Consider the following 19,638-nt stretch of genomic DNA (forward strand, 5'->3'; position numbering starts at 1 on the left):
AGTAAACATTTAATCCACCAAAAGGTCCATGACAGCAGATGTATCACACCGCTATCTGCAATGACAATAACATCAATAAATAAAATGAGAAATGTAGTCTTTCCCAACCCTTGTCTACCAAAATCTCCAAGTCAAACCTATTCACACAAGCCAACATAATTGGAATGAGTAAATAACAATAGGGTACCCAGCCCCTCTTGAAAACATTAAAACATCTAGGTTAAAAACCTGTATATCTGCTTTTTATAGTAAAAAAAAAAAACAAGTCAGTTATTGTTTGTTCAGTAACCATCACCCCACAATACACTCTGCACTAATTTAAATTGATCGTGTCAAATACAGTATTACGAAATCACGCCCTCTACTGTCCAAGCCATTTCCAGCATACATAAGACCAAAAACAGACCCCTTATGGGTTAAAATCACAGTTACGATTAGTTCAAATTAAGCATGACACAAAAAATAACAAGTTACCATTGATGATTCAAATCTGCCCCTCGTTGTAACCAGTATGCAGCAACAAATAACAGTCATCCCATCCCAGTTGCACCATGGAGCAATCTACTTAGTATCAATTGAAAAAGCCTCACTCAAAATAACCATCAATGCACTTTCACTGAAAGGAGGAGGAAACCAATAGGCCCGGGGTATTCAACTCTTACCCTACGTCCCGGAACCTTCTGTTTTTCTGTCCTACCTTTAATTACACCCACCTGGTGTCCCGGGTCTAAATCAGTCCCTGATTAGAGGGGAACAATGAAAAAAAAAAAACAATGGAACTGGCTTCGGGGTCCAGAGTTGAGTCTGAGGGCAATAGGCTAATCACTGTTAATACCAAGCAAGCAACCAACCATCTTTCACTAGGTACAACACTCAATTGAAGTAGCAACCCACGATCAACAGCAATTGAAAGCAGGAAGAGGAGAAGTCATTCATTTAAGTTAAAGGCTACCATTTCCTAAAGGCCAGTCAAAGTGTAAAAGCTAATACAATCAGGAATTAAGAAAACAAACGTTCCAAACATTGACATTTTCAAGTTATTATACCCCCATAAAAGTTATATTGAAAGCAGGATTCAGATAAACTAGGTGTCACGTGATTGATAATGAGTAAGCTTCATGTGTCACAATGAGCAAAAAGCAACTACATATAAGTAAGGCAGCTTGTTTCAACCAGATTTGCTAGCACACGTGCTTGTCCATGGTGCAATGTAGAGTCAAGCTGACTTTAAGCATGTAAAGCATTGAGAATACTCTTTACTTGTTAAGACTACAGGTTTCAGGCCATACAGAAGGCCTCTGGGCTAAACTAGCCTATGTATTCACTGGAAACAATGCAAAGGTTTATACGGGTCTGGGTCATATTAACTAGGCACCAAATGAAAGAAAATGGACTGAAACAGGGAGGGACTACCTAACCATGTCCAATAAGAAGCTCTTGTTTTCGTATTTCCGTTGCAAAAAGTTTTGCTTTGGTGTGCACTAATAAATACGACCCTGCTGTGTCTATTAAAATGGTGCCGTACACATTTGATGCCGCCGTTAACTTGAGTCCCAAACTGCTTGTCTTCGACAGTGGCATTTCAAATCCATGTTGTATAGCAGCTTATTCATGGTCATATCCTAAGACTGCACGACGACACTATGATTAACCAAAACATTATGGGACCAAAAGGACCAATAACTTAAAATATGGTCACAACAACCAAGTGAAAGTCATCTTCTGTGCATGCCATTGTTGTTCTGTAAGCATTTCTCTTTCATCGTTTGCACTCAAAAGCGCAAAACACTGACGTGACTACAAAGTCTTGCGTCCCGCACTTAAAAGCAGCCTTGAGAAATCAATAGCCAGGCCAGTATAGGAATGTAGGGGTTCTGACATGGCCTGGCCAGTAGAGTGACAGTATAGGAATGTAGGGGTTCTGACATGGCCTGGCCAGTAGAGTGACAGTATAGGAATGTAGGGGTTCTGACCAGGCCAGGCCAGCATGTGTTCCAGTGTGTCTAGGCCTGTGAGCAGGGGGAGAGGGAGGGGAGCTGTGTGGTTCTGATGTGTAGTAGGGAGAGTCTGAGGGCTCAGGGGGTTGTGCTGTGGAGTGTCGGCGTGAGGAGGGGTTACATTTGGTGGTGGTGGTGTTGTCTGTAGGAGCCCCAACCAGTGCCAGAGGAAGGGGAATGCTGGGTTGCGTCCCAAACAGCAGCCGATTCACCTTATACTGCATTACCTTGACCGGGGCCCATAGGGCCCAGGTCAAAAGTAGTGCACTATGGAGGGAAGAGTGCCATTTGGGACACAGTCCTGGGGGTGTTTAGATGGGCAGCTGTCTGTGGACTCGCTCTCATGGGAGTAATGCAGCCAGCGTTGGCGTCAGTGGTGATGGTCTCTTCCCTCAGACAGAAGGACAGACAACTCCTCGGCCTGGCTTGGCAGAGCTCACAGGGGCATCAGCCGAGTGGTGTGGAACAGGAGTGGGTTCAGTTCCTCCGCATGGACAGCCCGGTGGAGGGAGGGCTCCGAGGCACTCCGCTCAATTTTTGGCAACAGGTCCTGGACCTGCTCAATGCCTAACATGATCTGGGGCGAAACAAAACAAACATTGTATAAATTGGGAAATGTACTCCTGCTCATAAACAGCAAAAACCAAGGAGGCCGACATGCATAAAATAAGACAATAAGAGAACAGTAAGTAAAGAGAGGAATAAGTAAAACACCCTCTTGTTGCTGACTATGATAAACCAAGCACACAACAAATGCTTTGGCAGTGCTCTCTCACCTGTGGAAAGAGGGGCCTCTCATCACGTTTGAACTTCAGGCAGTCAATGATGAGCCTCTTCATGGACTTGGGTGAGCTACTGGACAGCAAACTGAGGTCTGGAGACAAGTAGCCACGCCCAACCATAAAGAGTATCTGAGAGGAAAGACAGGTTGGTAAACACGATATACAGTACAGCAGTATCGTGTTTTTTTATGCATGAGAGGTTTTAATGTGAATTATCTTACATAGCATGCATGTTAGCTGCACCCTTCAGATACACTACCGTCACAAAGAAATGACCTTGTTTTTGAAAGAAAAGCACGTTTTGTCCATTAAAATAACATAAAATTTATCAGAAATAGAGTTTAGACATTGTTAATGTTGTAAAGGACTATTGTAGCTGGAAACAGCTGATTTTGAATGGAATATCTACATAGGCGTACAGAGGCCCATTGTCAGCAACCATCACTCCTGTGTTCGTTAATCCAAGTTTATCATTTAAAAAGGCTAATTGATCATTAGAAAACACTTTTGCAATTATGGTTAGCACAGCTGAAAACTGTTGTTCTAATTAAAGAAGCAATAAAACTGGCCTTCTTTAGACTAGTTGAGTATCTGGAGCATCAGCATTTGTGGGTTCAATTACAGGCCCTCTAATCAGGACAATAGTTTTCAGCTGTGCTAACCATAATTGCAAAAGTGTTTTCTAATGATCAATTAGCCTTTTTAAATGATAAACTTGGATCAGCTAACACAACGTGCCATTGGAACACAGGAGTGATGGTTGCTGATAAATGTAGATATTCCATTCAAAATCAGCCGTTTCCAGCTACAATAGTCATTTACAACATTAACAATGTATACACTGTATTTCTGATCAATTTGATGTTATTTTAAAAATGGACAAAAAAATGTGCTTTCCTTTCAAAAACAAGGACATTTCTAAGTGACCCCAAACTTATGAACGGTAGTGCATATACTAAGAGTCAAACAGTTCCTATCCTCCTCTCAGCAAGTGTTATATTTATGGTGGTTTGTAAACTTGTAATACTTACATATTTAATAATTTCATTGTAAGTATATGTGCTTGAAGCTGCAACTTGTAAAAAAAAAAAAACATTATCTCACCTGGTCTCGGTTGTTAATCTGGGAATAAGGCAGAGTCCCCGACATCAGCTCAAACAGCACCACCCCGTAGCCGTACACGTCTGACTGGAACGTGTAAGGGTTGGCGTCCTGCATCCGGATCACCTCAGGAGCCTACAACGGAAACACACACACATCATTGGACAGCTGACGTAAGCAGATATTTCCTTTGAGAAAATGTCCCTTTTCTAGCTGATGTTACAACGGTTTTCTTTATACCAAAATAATATAATATCACACAAGAGAAATGCTACCCCTTGAAAGTCTAGAACACTCACAAGACATAAAAAAATCACATGGCTAAATGTAGATTGACAGTTGATGTGAAATGACGCTACACGCAATACCAGACAGTGATATCTAGGTCGTACTCCCTAGACACCAAATGGAAGACAACGGACCGAAACAGGTAGGGACTACCTGAATTTGTTGCAAAACGTTTTCCATTGCAAAATGGTTTGCTACAGTGTGCCGTAATGAATACGACCCAGGAGTGCCAGTAACTTACCATCCACAGAATGGAGCCGCTGGGCTGTTCTACCTGCTCAGAGCCACTCCATCGAGACTTCACCGTTGCCAGCCCAAAGTCCCCGATCTTCACAGTCCAGCCCTCATGGAGGAAGATGTCTGACAACAGAGCTCAGGAACATGGCAGCAAGTAGGTTGGTAGGTGTATACATTTGGAAAAGCCAATCAATCACACATCTAAATAGACGTGAAATTGATAACATTCTACAAAGGTGATCTAGACTTGGACACAAAATATCTTTCTCTGATGGGGCTGACAAACATTTGATCCATTTTATGTTGAAGTGTGACAAACACGAGAGTTAGATCAATTTGTTCTAATACATCTCCATGGATCTGCTAGAAAGCCTGATGTAACACATTCTACTTAGCCTTTAAAAGAGGAAGAAGAGGAGATGCTGTGACACAGTTTGAAGCCAAACAGGCTCACACCAAGCAACATAAAACACTCAAATCATGATGCATAGATTTCACAACTGTCACACAGTGGCACACTATAAAAACATGAATATTAGTGGTTAGCACAGCTCTGAACTGAAAGAAACACAAAATAAAAGGGGTGTTTAAAAATACTTCTGTGGTTATTCTTTATTGGCTGCCAACTAAGTTTCTGGTCCACCACAAAGGCCTACACTAGGTAAAGGAAGCTCTGACAGAGCCTCACCACTGACAATATTCATAAACCGTCGTAAGAGTATGACTGCTGATCTAGGATCAGGGCCTTCTTATCCATATAATGGTATTAATCTTCAGAGAGAAAAGCCCAGCTCAAGAAAGGATACTGTTTGATTTCAGGTCTCGATGAATTATATTCTTGGCATGAAGATAACTGAAAAAAAGGGGGAAAAAGACTAATGTTATTTAAAATTGAATATACCAAAGCAGTCAAGATTTAAAAAAAAAACGTTTAAAAAAAACTACAGATCTGTTACTTTTCAGGTGCGACTAAAAAGCACCACGTGTTGTGACGAAAAAGATAGTTGAACCCAGCTCATGAGGCATTTCTAAGTTATATTCAAGAATCCATTGCTACGAATCAAGAATTTAAAAGTTCAAAAATAGATGTACAAATTCCAGATTTCCCCTTTAATAACGGTGTGCAAAGAGCTGCAGCCTTACTCCATGCCCTGTGCTGTCTGCCTGGCCACGTCGATGCGACGCATGGTCTCAAACTTGGTCTCAGAGACGTGCAGATGGCGGTACAGGCTGCTGCCCTCACACCACTGTGTGATGATGGCAAAATTAGGCTTAGTCATGAAGCCCATGAACAGCAGAATGTTGACGTGGCGTGTCTTTCTGCAGGGGAGGGAACCCACCATGGAGCAATATTAGTCACAACACACACTGCATAACTCTCAATATCACACCTAAAACTGCATGTTTCCTCAATCCACCACATTCCGGTACAGCACCGTCATTGAGTAATGTACATACCGGTATACCAGGACCTGATAAAAATAGCATTCATTAATTTGTCAATGTAACAAGAAGAGGGCAGCTACTCACCGTAGCACTTGCATTTCATTTTTAAAGGCTTGCAACTGCTCAGGTGTTGGCTCTGTCACTTTGAGGATCTTGATGGCCACGTCTCCGTGCCACTTGCCCTTGAAGACAGTCCCGAAGGAGCCTGCACCTATCCTTTTCTGGATGTTGACTTCTCGCGAGTGGACCTCCCAGTAGTAACTTGAGTCTCTATAGCCGCCACGGTGCTAAAACACAAACCTATACTCAACACTATTTTCAACAACATCCCCATCACTAATTAACAGCAAACACCAAGGGCTCAGAGTCCCGGACATCACTTTCTAAAAAAGGTGATGGCATCTCCAAAAAAAGACTGGAACAACCGTTGATGCCGTCACCTTTACATTTTTGGGTCTTTCCCCAGATGAAAATCTCATTCCATAGAAGCCTTTTAGTACCGCCAGCATATCTAATTTCTACTTACCACTTTCTTTTTGTCGTCAGATGAGGAGGGCTTGCGCTCCTTGTGCTCTGAGGGGGATTTGGGGGGTCTCCTGCCAGGGGAGCCCAGGGAGGGCGGGCTGGTAGAGGGTTTGGGTGATGGTTCAGGAACTGTATATAATACAATACCAAATGAGCAAGTTATTAAAACACTTGCAAGGGGCGAATAATCTCAATAATAGTAATCTCAAATAAATAAATCTGATCATTTTAAAATCTCACCCATTGTATTGTTTTGTATTTTTAACGCATCCTAAAAAGAGAACAAAAAAACTTAGCATAACCACTAACGTCCAATGATGATAAATGAGCTGTAATAAATGGACTGCTGAAATTGCATTGTATAGTAAATCCTGGCGTGTAATACCAGGCCCTACATTGTGGGTGTGACTGTCTCACCTCTATGATGCTGACACCGGCAGGGCCCACGGTGCTGACCATGTGGACGTTGGGGGTGGAGGTGGACCGATGCCTCTGTAGGGACTGACCATCTCCACCTGGCAGAGGGAACCGGAAGGCCGAGGTTGGGGACAGTAGTCCGTGCCTATATGAAAACATAGGAGCACAACAGTACAGGTTAAGGTTCATTTTTGAAGAGTTACCGTTATCCATTTGAGGGGCACCAATACCATATGGTTCCTAGACTGGGACTTGCATCCCACATGGCACTCTATTCCCTTTATAGCGCACTACTACTGACCAGAGCCCTATGGGACTAGTAGTGCACTATATAAGGAATAGGGTACCATTTGGGATGCATTTGACTACGGTTCAGATCCACTTACCCAGAAGGATCCGGGGTTAAGGCTATGTCGCTCTGGGATATGGAGTTGTCTGGCAACAGTATGGATATCTGAGGGTACTCATCTGGGCAAGGATTAGGTGTGCACCTGGAAACAAGGTACAGTACACACAAGAGGGTAAACAAGTGGTGAGGAGCACTGTTCCAGTCACACAATGCTAACAGTACAACAAATATGAAGTGACATGAGTGACCTTGTGAAAACAGGGTATCTGCAGGTTCCATGAAGTTGAATTCAAGACTTTTTAAAAGACCTTAATGCCACTTGGAATTCAATTTAATGCCAATTCTGAGGTCTGCATGCAACACGCATGCTAATATTCTCCTCCAGAAATGAGCCCATGTAGGTAAAAAAGTACTATTTTTAGTGCTAGCCCATTGAAAGGCTATAGCCTACATGGCTCATATTATCAGGCAGGTGTGCTTTCTTAGCAATGAGCCTGACAGATGTAGTAGCATAGTAGCTACTGGCTAGGCTATACATGGCTGAAGCATGGGGTGCCCCATCTGCATTTGTTTAGGCTACCCTGGTGGGCTAATCATTAGCTAGATCAAACTAGGTTTCGAATTTTGGCTTCGATATCAATACTAGCTTAGTATAATCATACTCAATACCATAACTGTGGGAAAAAAATGCCTTAAAGTCAAATATACAGCACTGTTACTGTAGAAAACATATGTGCTCTCCATCTTTAGAGCTTGGCCACTGGATATGCAGGCTTTTGATCACACCTTGACCAGCTTAACAAGGTCCTGTTGAGCAGTGGATTTGTAGAATCTTGTGTGTTATAGTGGGCTGGAAGCAAAGTCTACACACACAGTAGCTCTCCCGGAGGTATTATTCTATAACATTAGACCATAAGCCTACACCCAAAAAGTCACCCCCCCAAAAAACTCATTCAGTGAATCATGTATCAAATGCCTATACTTTGAGGCAAGGTAGCTAAGCAGGATGCTCTAGACATACTTTTTCCAGTGCCAAGTAAGACCTGAAAGAAGTTAGATGAAATAGCTAACATGCTCAGGGAATACATGATGGCTATTCAAAATAATCAGATATATTTCCGTCTCTTTAGAGATTAATTTGCCTGCATGTGTTTATGTATATTGTACTAGGCTATATCCTATGCTACATCATTTACAACCTGAGTTGTAAAGGAAGTGGAGGAAGTGGGAACTCAAAACACATTAGCTAGATTGCTAACTCTAAATATGAAAAGATTGCTTTAGCCATGCAATTAATCTAACGGTAAATGTAAATATCCTAACAAAACGTATTATTGGTAGGCCTATATACAGTGCATTCGGAAAGTATTCAGGCCCCTTGACTTTTTCTACATTTTGTTACATTACAGCCTTATTTTAGAAACCTGCTTTTGCTTTGTCATTATAAGGTATTGTGTGTAGATTGATGAGGAAAAAAACAATTAAATCCATTTTAGAATAAGCCTGTAACGTAACAAAATGTGGAAAAAGTCAAGGGGTCTGAATACTTTCCGAATGCACTGTCGGCTACTTGATGTATTCACTGGATAGCCTGGATAACCACGTTTCCATCCAGTTTTTATGCGAGTAAAATCACACTGAATAAAAATAAATCATGACAGGTTTGATGAAAACAGGTAGGTTCGGTACAATTTTATAAATGCCGACAGATCATTTGTTCGTTCGACACGGTGGGATCTTTTGGTGTCTGTAAAATGTATTATGCGCCAAATTGTGGTGTAAGCACAAATACTGATATAATAACCATCATATCGAATGAAACACGGAGTGACGTGATGATTTGGTGTGTGTGGTCCTCCCACTATGACTTGGAAAACTATGCAATTTATTAGGCTACAGATTAAATAAGTTAATGAACTTCACAGGGTGGTGAAAGTGCATGGTGAGCTTGAAGCTCCTTTCCATAAAATTTCTAAGGTGTTATATTCCAGTGATATGATGATTGATGCTTGACTGCAGTTTGACAAATAAAAATGTTCTCGCTCTTATCCATAATTATCTCATGTAGACTAGCCTACCCGCAAGCTGTTGGCTAGAGAGCACGTGCCAAGACCAGAGTGGGCACATTTGCTATTTAACGCAACAGTTTGTGACAAAAGTATCGCTAGAGTTGAAGGTACGATGGAAACACATTGAACGAAAAATCGAATATATCGTGCACTACATCACGCTTATCAGAATTAATCTCTCTTCACCAGAAAAACAGGGATAGGGCAGATGCTATAACTCTACCTACATGTACAGATTACCTCAATTACCACGACTAACCGGTGCCCCCGCACATTAACTCTGTACCGGTACCCCCTTGTACATTGCCTCGCTATTGTTATTTTACAGCTGCTCTTTAATTATTTTTACTTTCAATTTGTTACTTTTAAGGTATTTAAAAAAAAAAACAGCATTGTTGGTTAAGGGCTTGTAAGTAAGCATTTCACTGTAAGGTCTACTACACGTGTTGTATTCGGTGCATGTGACAAATAAAATTTGATTTGCTTTCATTGCAGGAAGCAGGCTAATGCACATTACTGTTCTACAAAAATGGTTTTAGAACCCCAAAAAATCACCAGGAACGTTGTGTAGCCTAATCACCGACATAAAAAAACATTGCATTGGTAAGAGGACAGTTTATCATCCCAGCTTTAGTTAATGTTGTCTATCAAACTGTACAGTCGTGGCCAAAAGTTGAGAATGACACAAATATTAATTTCCAAAGTTTGCTGCTTCAGTGTCTTTAGATATTTTTGTCAGATGTTACTATGGAATACTGAAGTATAATTACAAGCATTTCATACGTGTCAAAGGCTTTTATTGACAATTATATGAAGTTGATTCAAAGAGTCAATATTTGCAGTGTTGACCCTTCTTTTTGAAGACCTCTGCAATCCGCCCTGGCACGCTGTCAATTAACTTTTGGGCCACATCCTGACTGATGGCAGCCCATTCTTGCATAATCAATGCTTGGAGTTTGTCAGAATTTGTGGGTTTTTGTTTGTCCACCCACCTCTTGAGGATTGACCACAAGTTCTCAATGGGATTAAGGTCTGGGGAGTTTCCTGGCCATGGACCCAAAATATCGATGTTTTGTTCCCCGAGCCACTTAGTTATCACTTTTGCCTTATGGCAAGGTGCTCCATCATGCTGGAAAAGGCATTGTTTGTCACCAAACTGTTCCTAGATGGTTGGGAGAAGTTGCTCTCGGAGGATGTGTTGGTACCATTCTTTATTCATGGCTTTGTTCTTAGGCAAAATTTTGAGTAAGCCCACTCCCTTGGCTGAGAAGCAACCCCACACATGAATGGTCTCAGGGTGCTTTACTGTTGGCATGACACAGGACTGATGGTAGTGCTCAACTTGTCTTCGCCGGACAAGCTTTTTTCCGGATGCCCCAAACAATCGGAAATGCGATTCAGAGAAAATGACTTTACCCCAGTCCTCAGCAGTCCAATCCCTGTACCTTTTGCAGAACATCAGTCTGTCCCTGATGTTTTTTCTGGAGAGAAGTGGCTTCTTTGCTGCCCTTCTTGACACCAGGCCATCCTCCAAAAGTCTTCGCCTCACTGTGCATGCAGATGCACTCACACCTGCCTGCTGCCATTGCTGAGCAAGCTCTGTACTGGTGGTGCCCCAATCTCACAGCTGAATCAACTTTAGGAGATGGTCCTGGCGCTTGCTGGACTTTGTTGGGCGCCCTGAAGCCTTCTTCAACAACAATTGAACCGCTCTCTCCTTGAAGTTCTTGATGATCCGATAAATGGTTGATTTAGGTGCAATCTTACTGGCAGCAATATCCTTGCCTGTGAAGCCCTTTTTGTGCAAAGCAATGATGACAGCATGTGTTTCCTTGCAGGTAACCATGATTGACAGAGGAAGAACATTGATTCCAAGCACCACCCTCCTTTTGAAGCTTCCAATCTGTTATTTGAACTCAATCAGCATGACAGTGATCTCCAGCCTTGTCCTCGTCAACACTCACACCTGTGTTAACTTCTTATGGCGGCAGGGGCAGTATTGAGTAGCTTGGATGAAAGGTGCAAAGAGGTGCCCATAGTAAACTGCCTGCTCCTCAGTCCCAGTTGCTAATATATGCATATTATTATTCGTATTGGATAGAAAACAATCTGAAGTTTCTAAAACTGTTTGAATTATGTCTGTGAGTATAACAGAACTCATATGGCAGGCAAAAACCTGAGAAGTTCCACTTCCTGTTTGAATTTTTGGTGGCAGATTTTCAACCAAGCTCTCATTGAAATTACAGCGAGATATTGATGAGTTTTCACTACCTAAGGCTTCCACTAGATGTCAACAGTCAATAGAACTTTGTCTGATGACTCTAATGTGAAGGGGGGCCGAAGGAGACAGGAATGAGTAATCACTGCCATGAGGTGACCACGCATTGAACACGCACGTTCATGTGATAGGCATCGCCGTTCCATCGCTCAACTGAAGTCAATCTAATTCTCCGGTTGGAACGTTATTCAAGATGTATGTTAACAACATTCTAAAGATTGATTCAGTACATCGTTTGACATGTTTCTACTGACTGTTACGGAACTTTTGGACATTTCGTCACGTTATAGTGGTCGCGCTTTCTGACTTTGGAATTGTTYACCAAAAGCGCTAACCAAAGTAGCTAATTGGACATAAATAACGGACATTATCGAACAAATCAAGCATTTATTGTGGACCTGGGATTCCTAGGACTGCATTCTGATGAATTTCATCAAAGGTAAGGAAACATTTATCATGTTATTCTGGTTTCTGTTGACCCCAACATGGCGGCGAATTTGGCTATTGTTTCTCAGCTCCGTCTCAGATTATTGCATGATTTGCTTTTTCCATAAAGTTTTTTGGAAATCTGACAACGGTTGCATTAAGGAGAGGTATATCTATAATTCCATGTGTATAACTTATATTATCATCTACATTTATGATGAGTATTTCTGGTGAAACGATGCGGCAATGCAAAATCACTTGATGTTTTTGGAACTAGTGAATGTAACGCGTCAATGTAAACTCAGATTTTTTGTTATAAATATGAACTTTATCAAACAAAACATGCATGTATTTATTGTGTAACATGAAGTCCTATGAGTGTCATCAGATGAAGATAAAAGGTTAGTGATTAATTTTCTCTCTATTTCTGCTTTTTGTGAAAGCTATCTTTCGCTGGAAAAATGGCTGTGCTTATTGTGGTTTGGTGGTGACCTAACATAATCGTTTGTAGTGCTTTCGCTGAAAATCATATCTGAAATCGGACACTTTGGTGGGATTAACAACAAGATGACCTTTTAAATGATATAAGACACATGTATGTTTGAGGAATTTTAATTATGAGATTTCTGTTGTTTGAATTTGGCGCCCTGCACTTCGACTGGCTGTTGTCATATCGATCCCGGTAGCGGGATGCAGCCATAAGAAGTTAACGAGAGAAACACTGACATGTCAGCTGGTCCTTTTGTGGCAGGGCTGAAATGCATTGGAAATGTTTATTTGGGATTCAGTTAATTTGCAAGGCAAAGAGGGACTTTGCAATTCATCTGATCACTCTTCATAACATTCTGGAGTATATGCAAATTGCCATCATACAAACTGAGGCAGCAGACTTTGTGAAAATGTATATTTGTGTCATTCTCAAAACTTTTGGCCACGACTGTATAGGCTACCTTGCTCTGCTCTGGCAACAGCCTGACTCACACGTGCCGTGCACACACACAGGCGCACATGTGGATAGCTCTTGAACATCTTGAAATTGCACTTACAGTATTTGATTATTTAATTTGGTTTATTTTTCGTGGTGGCAACAATTAAGCAGCGGCACAATATAACGGAAACACTGTAATCGTCTCCTTCGCATTTTTTAAGACCTTTGACAATGGGATTTAAGACATTTTAAGATGTAAGACCTCTAAATCAAAAAAATTAATATAAGACTTCTTAATAACCTGTGGACACCCTGTGAAAAGCACAACAAAATTAAATCAAGAACATTGTGGGATTTTAAACCTTTTATCACAATGTACTGGAGACTCACCACGCTATTGACTCATACAATCTAGGACAGTATCCCTGTTCCGTCTCCATGTCCTCGACACTCACCGTTTTGTTATAGTGTCCATGTCCACACACACAGTGGGGACTTTGCTGCTGCAGTGCTGGTGAAACTTGTAGCCGCATGTCTGACATCTGAAGCCGTTGAACAGAAACTTGTGACAGAAGTCACAATAGGCCAACTTAAAGAAGGTTTTTCGTACCTGGAATACAAATTACTTTAAATATGGTGTGTATTTTTCAGACATTTCAATTGAAGCAATAGGGCAGTATTTAAGAAGGAAAGTGAGGCGAGGGTTTGTGGCAAAGTAGTGAAAGGTCCAGTATTCTAACAAGCACATTCATTAAACGTGGTGGTGGTAACCACTACTGGAAAAAGAGGTGTTGCCATACAATACACGAACACAGAGTGAAACAATCACAAGAGCTACTTACAAAGTTATGCATGGTGAGGGGGACATCATCCAACACCTCTACCAGCAGCTCTTCTCCTACCAGTGGGGTGATGTCAGTGTTCCAATCAGTTAGTCTCTTGCGACTGCAGGAGGGGGTGGTGGATAAAAAGACAAAGGAAATGGGGAGAACAAAACTGAATCAGAAAACTGTATTGCCATGAAAGACAAAGTTGCTAAAAATGTATTCTGGGGTTGTACATAGAAAGTTAAGAAATATTGTTTGAGCAAAAAAACGTAAAAATTGTGTTATAAATCAGGTTAAAGGTGGAGTGACCCAAAAGGAATCAAATCAGGCTGCCAGTTTAGTTAACCGTTCATAAAGTATGACACTGACAATATGTCTGAGTCACAAATGGCACCCTGTTCCTTATATAGCGCACTACTTTTGACCAGAGCCATATGGGCTACGACAGACACTTACCCTTCTAGGAGTCGAAACACAGCGCAACAGTCCTGGCTCAGGCCCCTTACTTTAAGGGCTTTATCCAAACTGTCATAAACGGTCTGCCCAGGGCGAACATTCACCTGCAGACACAAATAGTAGATGTTTGAACAAAATAAGAGTTTTATGAAAGCTAGTTCAGCATGTGAACGTGGCTGCTTGTGTCAGAGAAATAACTACTTTCACGTGATAAAATACAACACTAAAAACCATTTAGAGTTATGAAATTTTGTAAGTCACGTAGACAGTTGGTTGTTAAGCAACAAATTATGGGTCTAAACAGACAGGGTTGGCTTAGATCGTTGACATGTAAATTATATTTTGTATCCTATGTTTATTGAAAAGAAATACATTTGCACAATGAGCACTTGTCTCTAAAATACACACACGTGTATATATATATATATAGAAAAAGTATGTGAACACCCCTTCAAATGAGTGGATTCTGCTATTCTAGCCACATCCGTTGCTGACAGGTGTATAAAAATCGAGCACACAGCCATGCAATCTCCATAGACAAACATTGGCAGTAGAATGGCCTTATTGAAGAGCTCAGTGACTTTCAACGTGGCACCGTCATAGGATGCCACCTTTCCAACAATTCAGATCGTCAAATGGAAACCCATGAAATGGGTCGGCTGGAGTGGTGTAAAGCTCGCCACCATTGGACTCTGGAGAAGTGGAAACGCGTTCTTTGGAGTGATAGTCACGCTTCACCATCTGGCAGTCTGATGGACTAATCTGGGTTTGGCGGATACCAGGACAACGCTACCTGCCCAAATGCATAGTGCCAACTGTAAAGTTTGCTGGAGGAGGAATCATGGTCGGGGGCTGTTTTTCATGGTTCAGGCTAGGCCCCTTAAGTTCCAGTGAAGTGAAATCTTAATGTTACAGCATACAATGACATCCTATACTATTCTGTGCTTCCAACTTCATGGCAACAGTTTGGAGAAGGCCCTTTCCTGTTTCAACATGACAATGTCCCCCATGCACAAAGCGAGGTCCATACAGAAATGGTTTGTCGAGATCGGTGTGAAAGAACTTGACTGGCCTGCACAGAGCCCTGAACTCAACCCCATCGAACACCTTTGGGATGAATTGGAATGCCGACTGCAAGCCAGGCGTAATCGCCCAACATCAGTGCCCGACCTCAATAATGCTTGTGGCTGAATGGAAGCAAATCCAACATCAAGTGGAAAGCTTTACCTGTTATTGCAACAAAGGGGGTACTGACTCCATATTAAACGCACATGATTTTGGAATGAGATGTTCGATGTGCAAGACTTTTGGTAATGTAGTGTACATCGTTACAGTTGTTGGTTAGCTAGCTAGCGAATTTTAGCATTGACATGAAAACAGTCAAAACATGGTATCAAAAGCCACTCGCAACTCCCCACATGACAGTTTCTGGTCATTGTTGCTAGACATCTGGCCATCAAAATTAAAAACAACTCACGGCTTCTGCCCCAATAGGTTCTAGGGTTGGTCGGTATGCAAATTTCCATACCTTCATTATCTGCCATCCCGGGATATACAGTATTACAGGTAGGGGAGCAATTCTTTTCAAACGTAAACTGGCTCTGTTCACTTAACAGAAAACAAACAAAATTCTTACCAATAGCGATGAATCCCCATAACGGATTCTAGGCAAATGATAAGTGCATGCAAACATTTACTACTAAAGACACTTTCTCAACAAGTCTCAATATATACCAGCATATGTTTTGTTTATGACACTGTTCATTGCCAATTGAGAAATATCGTCCTGGCAATCCGCCAATTATTTATGTGGAACATGTTTGCTTTTTGAGTATTTTCACATGCGAAGATAAGCTTTTGACCAATAGAGATTGTTATCTGGGACACTGCCACTGACTGTGGGTTTGTTGTGTGAATTACTGAATTTCTCTCTGCCTGTTTTTTTTTACATTTGCAATGCATCAGTACAGCAATGTATCAATTTAGCTAATGTGATCACATCACACCAGAGCTACACGTTGCTCTTGCCAATATAATAATGTTGCATGATATCTGGAAACGTCGGTACTTTTTCAATTCAACCCCCCCCAAAAACTGTTGAAACTAGAATTATGTTTTATTATGAAGTAAGCTTCATAATAAAACATTCTAACAGGCGAAATTATGACCATGATCTGCTTTATCTACACTACATGACCAGAAGTATGTGGACACCTGCTCATTCCAAAGGCATGAGCATTATTATGGAGTTGGTCCCCCCTTGCAGCTATAACAGCCTCCAATCTTCTGGGAAGGCTTTCCACTAGATGTTGGAAGATGGCTGAATGGAAGAAAGTCCCCGCAGCAACAAGACCATTAGTGAGGTCGGGCACTGATGTTGGGCGATTAGGCCTGGCTCGCAGTCAGCGTTTCAATTAATCCCAAAGGTGTTCAATTGGGTTGAGGTCAGGTTTCTGTGCAGGCCAGTCAAGTTCTTCCACACCAATCTTGACAAACCATTTCTGTATGGACCTCACTTTGTGCACGGGGGACATTGTCATGCTGAAACAGGAAAGGGCCTTCCCCACACTGTTGCCACAAAGTTGGAAGCACAGAATAGTATAAAATGTCATTGTATGCTGTAGTGTTAAAATTGCCCTTCACTGAAACTAAGGGGCCTAGCCCAAACCATGAAAAACAGCCCCAGACCATTATTCCTCCTCCACCAAACTTTACAGTTGGCACTATGCATTTGGGCAGGTAGCGTTCTCCTGGCATCCACCAAACCCAGATTCGTCCTACAGACTGCCAAATAGTGAAGCGTGATTCATCACGCCAGAGAACGCATTTCCACTGCTCCAGAGACCAATTGTGGCGAGCTTTACACCACTCCAGGCGACGCTTGGCATTGCACATGGTGATCTTAAGCTTGTGTGCGGCTGCCCAGCCATGGAAACCCATTTCAAAAAGCTCTCGACTAACAGAATTATTTTACACGATACGCACTTCAGCACTCAGCGTCCCATTCTGTGAGCTTGTGTGGCCTACCACTTCCTGGCTGAGCTGTTGTTGTTCCTAGACGTTTCCTCTTCACAATAACAGTCTTTCAGTTGACCGGGGCAGCTCTAGCAGGGCAGACATTTGATGAACTGACTTGTTGGAAAGGTGGCATCCTATGACAGTGCCACGTTGAAAGTCACTGAGCTCTTCAGTAAGGCCATTCTACTGCCAATGTTCGCCTTTGGAGATTGCATGGCTGTGTGCTCGATTTTATACACCTGTCAACAATGGGTGTGGCTGAAATAGTTGAATCCACTAATTTGAAGGGGTGTCCACATTCTTTTGCATATATAGTGTATTACCAAGTGCACAAGTTGACTGCAGGTAATTATTTAAAACATACAAATATTAAAATGTATTTAAAAATAGTTTTGGAAAATCATATCTAGGGCATTTCAAAACACCCCGGGATACTGTATATACGGTACACCGCCCAACCCTAATGGGTTCTCATGTTTGAGAGACAAGATGAGAAATTGGAACTGGGCCTTAGGCACCAGCTGGTGCACAACATTAACTGTCTGCTGCGTAGGGGTTGGGCCTAGTCATTAAAAAGTCGTGAAATATTACTGTTGAAAATAATTAAAATGTACTTGAATGTGAGGGCCCCAAGAGATTATTCTGAATGTCTTACCACGGTCCTCTGTTGATTGGGGAGGAAGACACGGATGGTGCCCCCACCTCGGGGCACGTCCTCCGGACTAGTCTCTCCCGAGGAGGAGCAGGAGGAAGAGTTTGAGGACATAATGACAGGCAAGAAGAGCAAGGGAGGCAGCACTGAGATCCTTCAACAACAGGAGAACTTCATGCACTGGGGATCCGGGGGAGTGAGCCCTTACCTGGAACCTGAGACAAACAGTGCTACTAATTAGCAACAATCCATCTGACGCCAATGACCGAGTGAAACAAATGTGCCCATAATCATGATCTTAGATCGACAGAGTATGTTGCAACTAGCTAGGATGATACCACACTGGTGTGTGTACAGAACTGGTAAATAAACAGAAGAGGCCTCATTTTGACATTCCAAAATCCAGCTGCTCACAATAAAATCATTGACTGTTAGGGTTGTTTGCACCACACAAGTGAGCTGGTGTAAATTGTCAATGATTCGAGCAACCGTTATTTCTCATATGAAAATATTACTATTTTGACACGTCAACTAAATGTACTAGCTAACCAGCTATAGTAGCTTTATAGACAACTTTTCATAGCCTAGACATCTAGCTAACATTAGCTAACGTTACACTATGTATCGCTGCACTTTTACTCTGAGCTGGAAACATTTCATGTGTATGCGAAATGGCACTAACCAGTAACGTTATTGTAAGAGCCCTGTTGTTGGCTCATCATAGCCCAAAGTAATTAGCTATCTACAAATGCTATAGCTAGCAAATAAGATAACTACTTACGTATCCTAGTTTAGCATAGTGTGATTTGACTGCTTAGCAATATGACATTTCGAAAATTTGGAAGCCATATTTGTCTCAGTAAACCACTTTAGATTACTATTCATTTATAATTATTTTGATGAAATGACAATACCGCTTCGACGAGGCTAAATTATAAATAGTTTCTTAATTCCTGTCAGGTGTTTTTTCACGTTCGAGTGAGCGCTTTCATGAGGCGGAAAGGGATTAGTTAGCTAGATGGCAAGCTAGCTAGTAAAGCCAGAGCTAACGTAGCGCGTTAGCTTGCAACTTTTGCGGTCTGACATTATCAAGTAATGAAAAGCTTGTTTACGCATAAGCAACTATTTTATTCATATTGGGCAATTAAAGACCACTGCAAAACGAGTCATTCATAAACAACTAATTGCATATTTGGTTTTTGGAATAAAGTCTTACCTGGAGCAGCCATCTTGAATTCTCTCAATCTGAAGTAGAATCTGTCAAGTATTTCTGGGAAAGCGGAACACCTCCGTGATGCACGCTCTGTATTGGTCCATTCTCACATTTACACTCGCTCATTGGATGACAGAATCGATACATAAAGGGGCGGGTGTTACAAGCAACAACAAAAAATTACATTGTATACATTCATGTCACAGTATGCTACACAGACAAATTACGTGGATGATTCAGTTTACCGTTCATGGTTCAGGGGAACCATTGTTACATCAGAATGTGTCAAATTAAACTACAAAAAGAAGAAGCAAAAAGCAAAACAGCTGCATACCATAAATGGAGTTAGGGCCTCAATGTCAGTGGAGGCTCCTCAGAGGAGGAAGGGGAGGACCATCCTCAGTGAATTAAAAAATTAAAAATAGTGAAACATTTCAAAGTTATCATTTTTAGATAAAACTATACAAAATATTTTCACGTCGCTAAATAATTGATTAAAACACACTGTTTTGCAATGAAGGTCTACAGTAGCTTCATTGCACTCTGTAGGGTAGCAGCATGGCGTAGCCGGAGGACAGCTAGCTTTCGTCCTCCTCTGGTTGCATTGACTTCAATACAAAACCTAGGAG

General features: G+C 41.6%; 1 protein-coding gene across 1 annotated transcript; it reads right to left on the reverse strand.

The window, feature by feature from the left end:
- Positions 1 to 240: 240 nt before the first annotated feature.
- araf (A-Raf proto-oncogene, serine/threonine kinase) lies at positions 241 to 19,353 on the reverse strand. The gene is made up of 16 exons (XM_024001356.2): positions 19,013 to 19,353; positions 17,800 to 18,011; positions 14,127 to 14,230; positions 13,686 to 13,788; positions 13,299 to 13,453; positions 7,180 to 7,284; positions 6,794 to 6,938; positions 6,617 to 6,647; positions 6,378 to 6,505; positions 5,936 to 6,138; positions 5,549 to 5,725; positions 5,212 to 5,258; positions 4,410 to 4,528; positions 3,884 to 4,015; positions 2,774 to 2,908; positions 241 to 2,574 (listed from the first exon to the last, which is right to left on the reverse strand). Exons 2-16 carry the CDS (start codon positions 17,908 to 17,910, stop codon positions 2,434 to 2,436), a joined length of 1,836 nt encoding a protein of 611 aa, XP_023857124.1. The 5' UTR covers positions 17,911 to 18,011; positions 19,013 to 19,353; the 3' UTR covers positions 241 to 2,433.
- Positions 19,354 to 19,638: the final 285 nt, after the last annotated feature.

This window comes from Salvelinus sp. IW2-2015, linkage group LG15 (genome assembly GCF_002910315.2).
Source record: "Salvelinus sp. IW2-2015 linkage group LG15, ASM291031v2, whole genome shotgun sequence".
NCBI lineage: Eukaryota > Metazoa > Chordata > Actinopteri > Salmoniformes > Salmonidae > Salvelinus > Salvelinus sp. IW2-2015.

Excerpts from the sequence above, each read along its gene's own strand:
- araf (XM_024001356.2), bottom strand. The coding sequence starts at position 17,910 with ATGTCCTCAAACTCTTCCTCCTGCTCCTCCTCGGGAGAGACTAGTCCG. Across the intron at positions 13,454-13,685 it reads CCCTCACCATGCATAACTTT|GTACGAAAAACCTTCTTTAA; the intron begins GTAAGTAGCTCT and ends TTTGTATTCCAG. Across the intron at positions 6,139-6,377 it reads CTGACGACAAAAAGAAAGTG|CACCGTGGCGGCTATAGAGA; the intron begins GTAAGTAGAAAT and ends TTTGTGTTTTAG.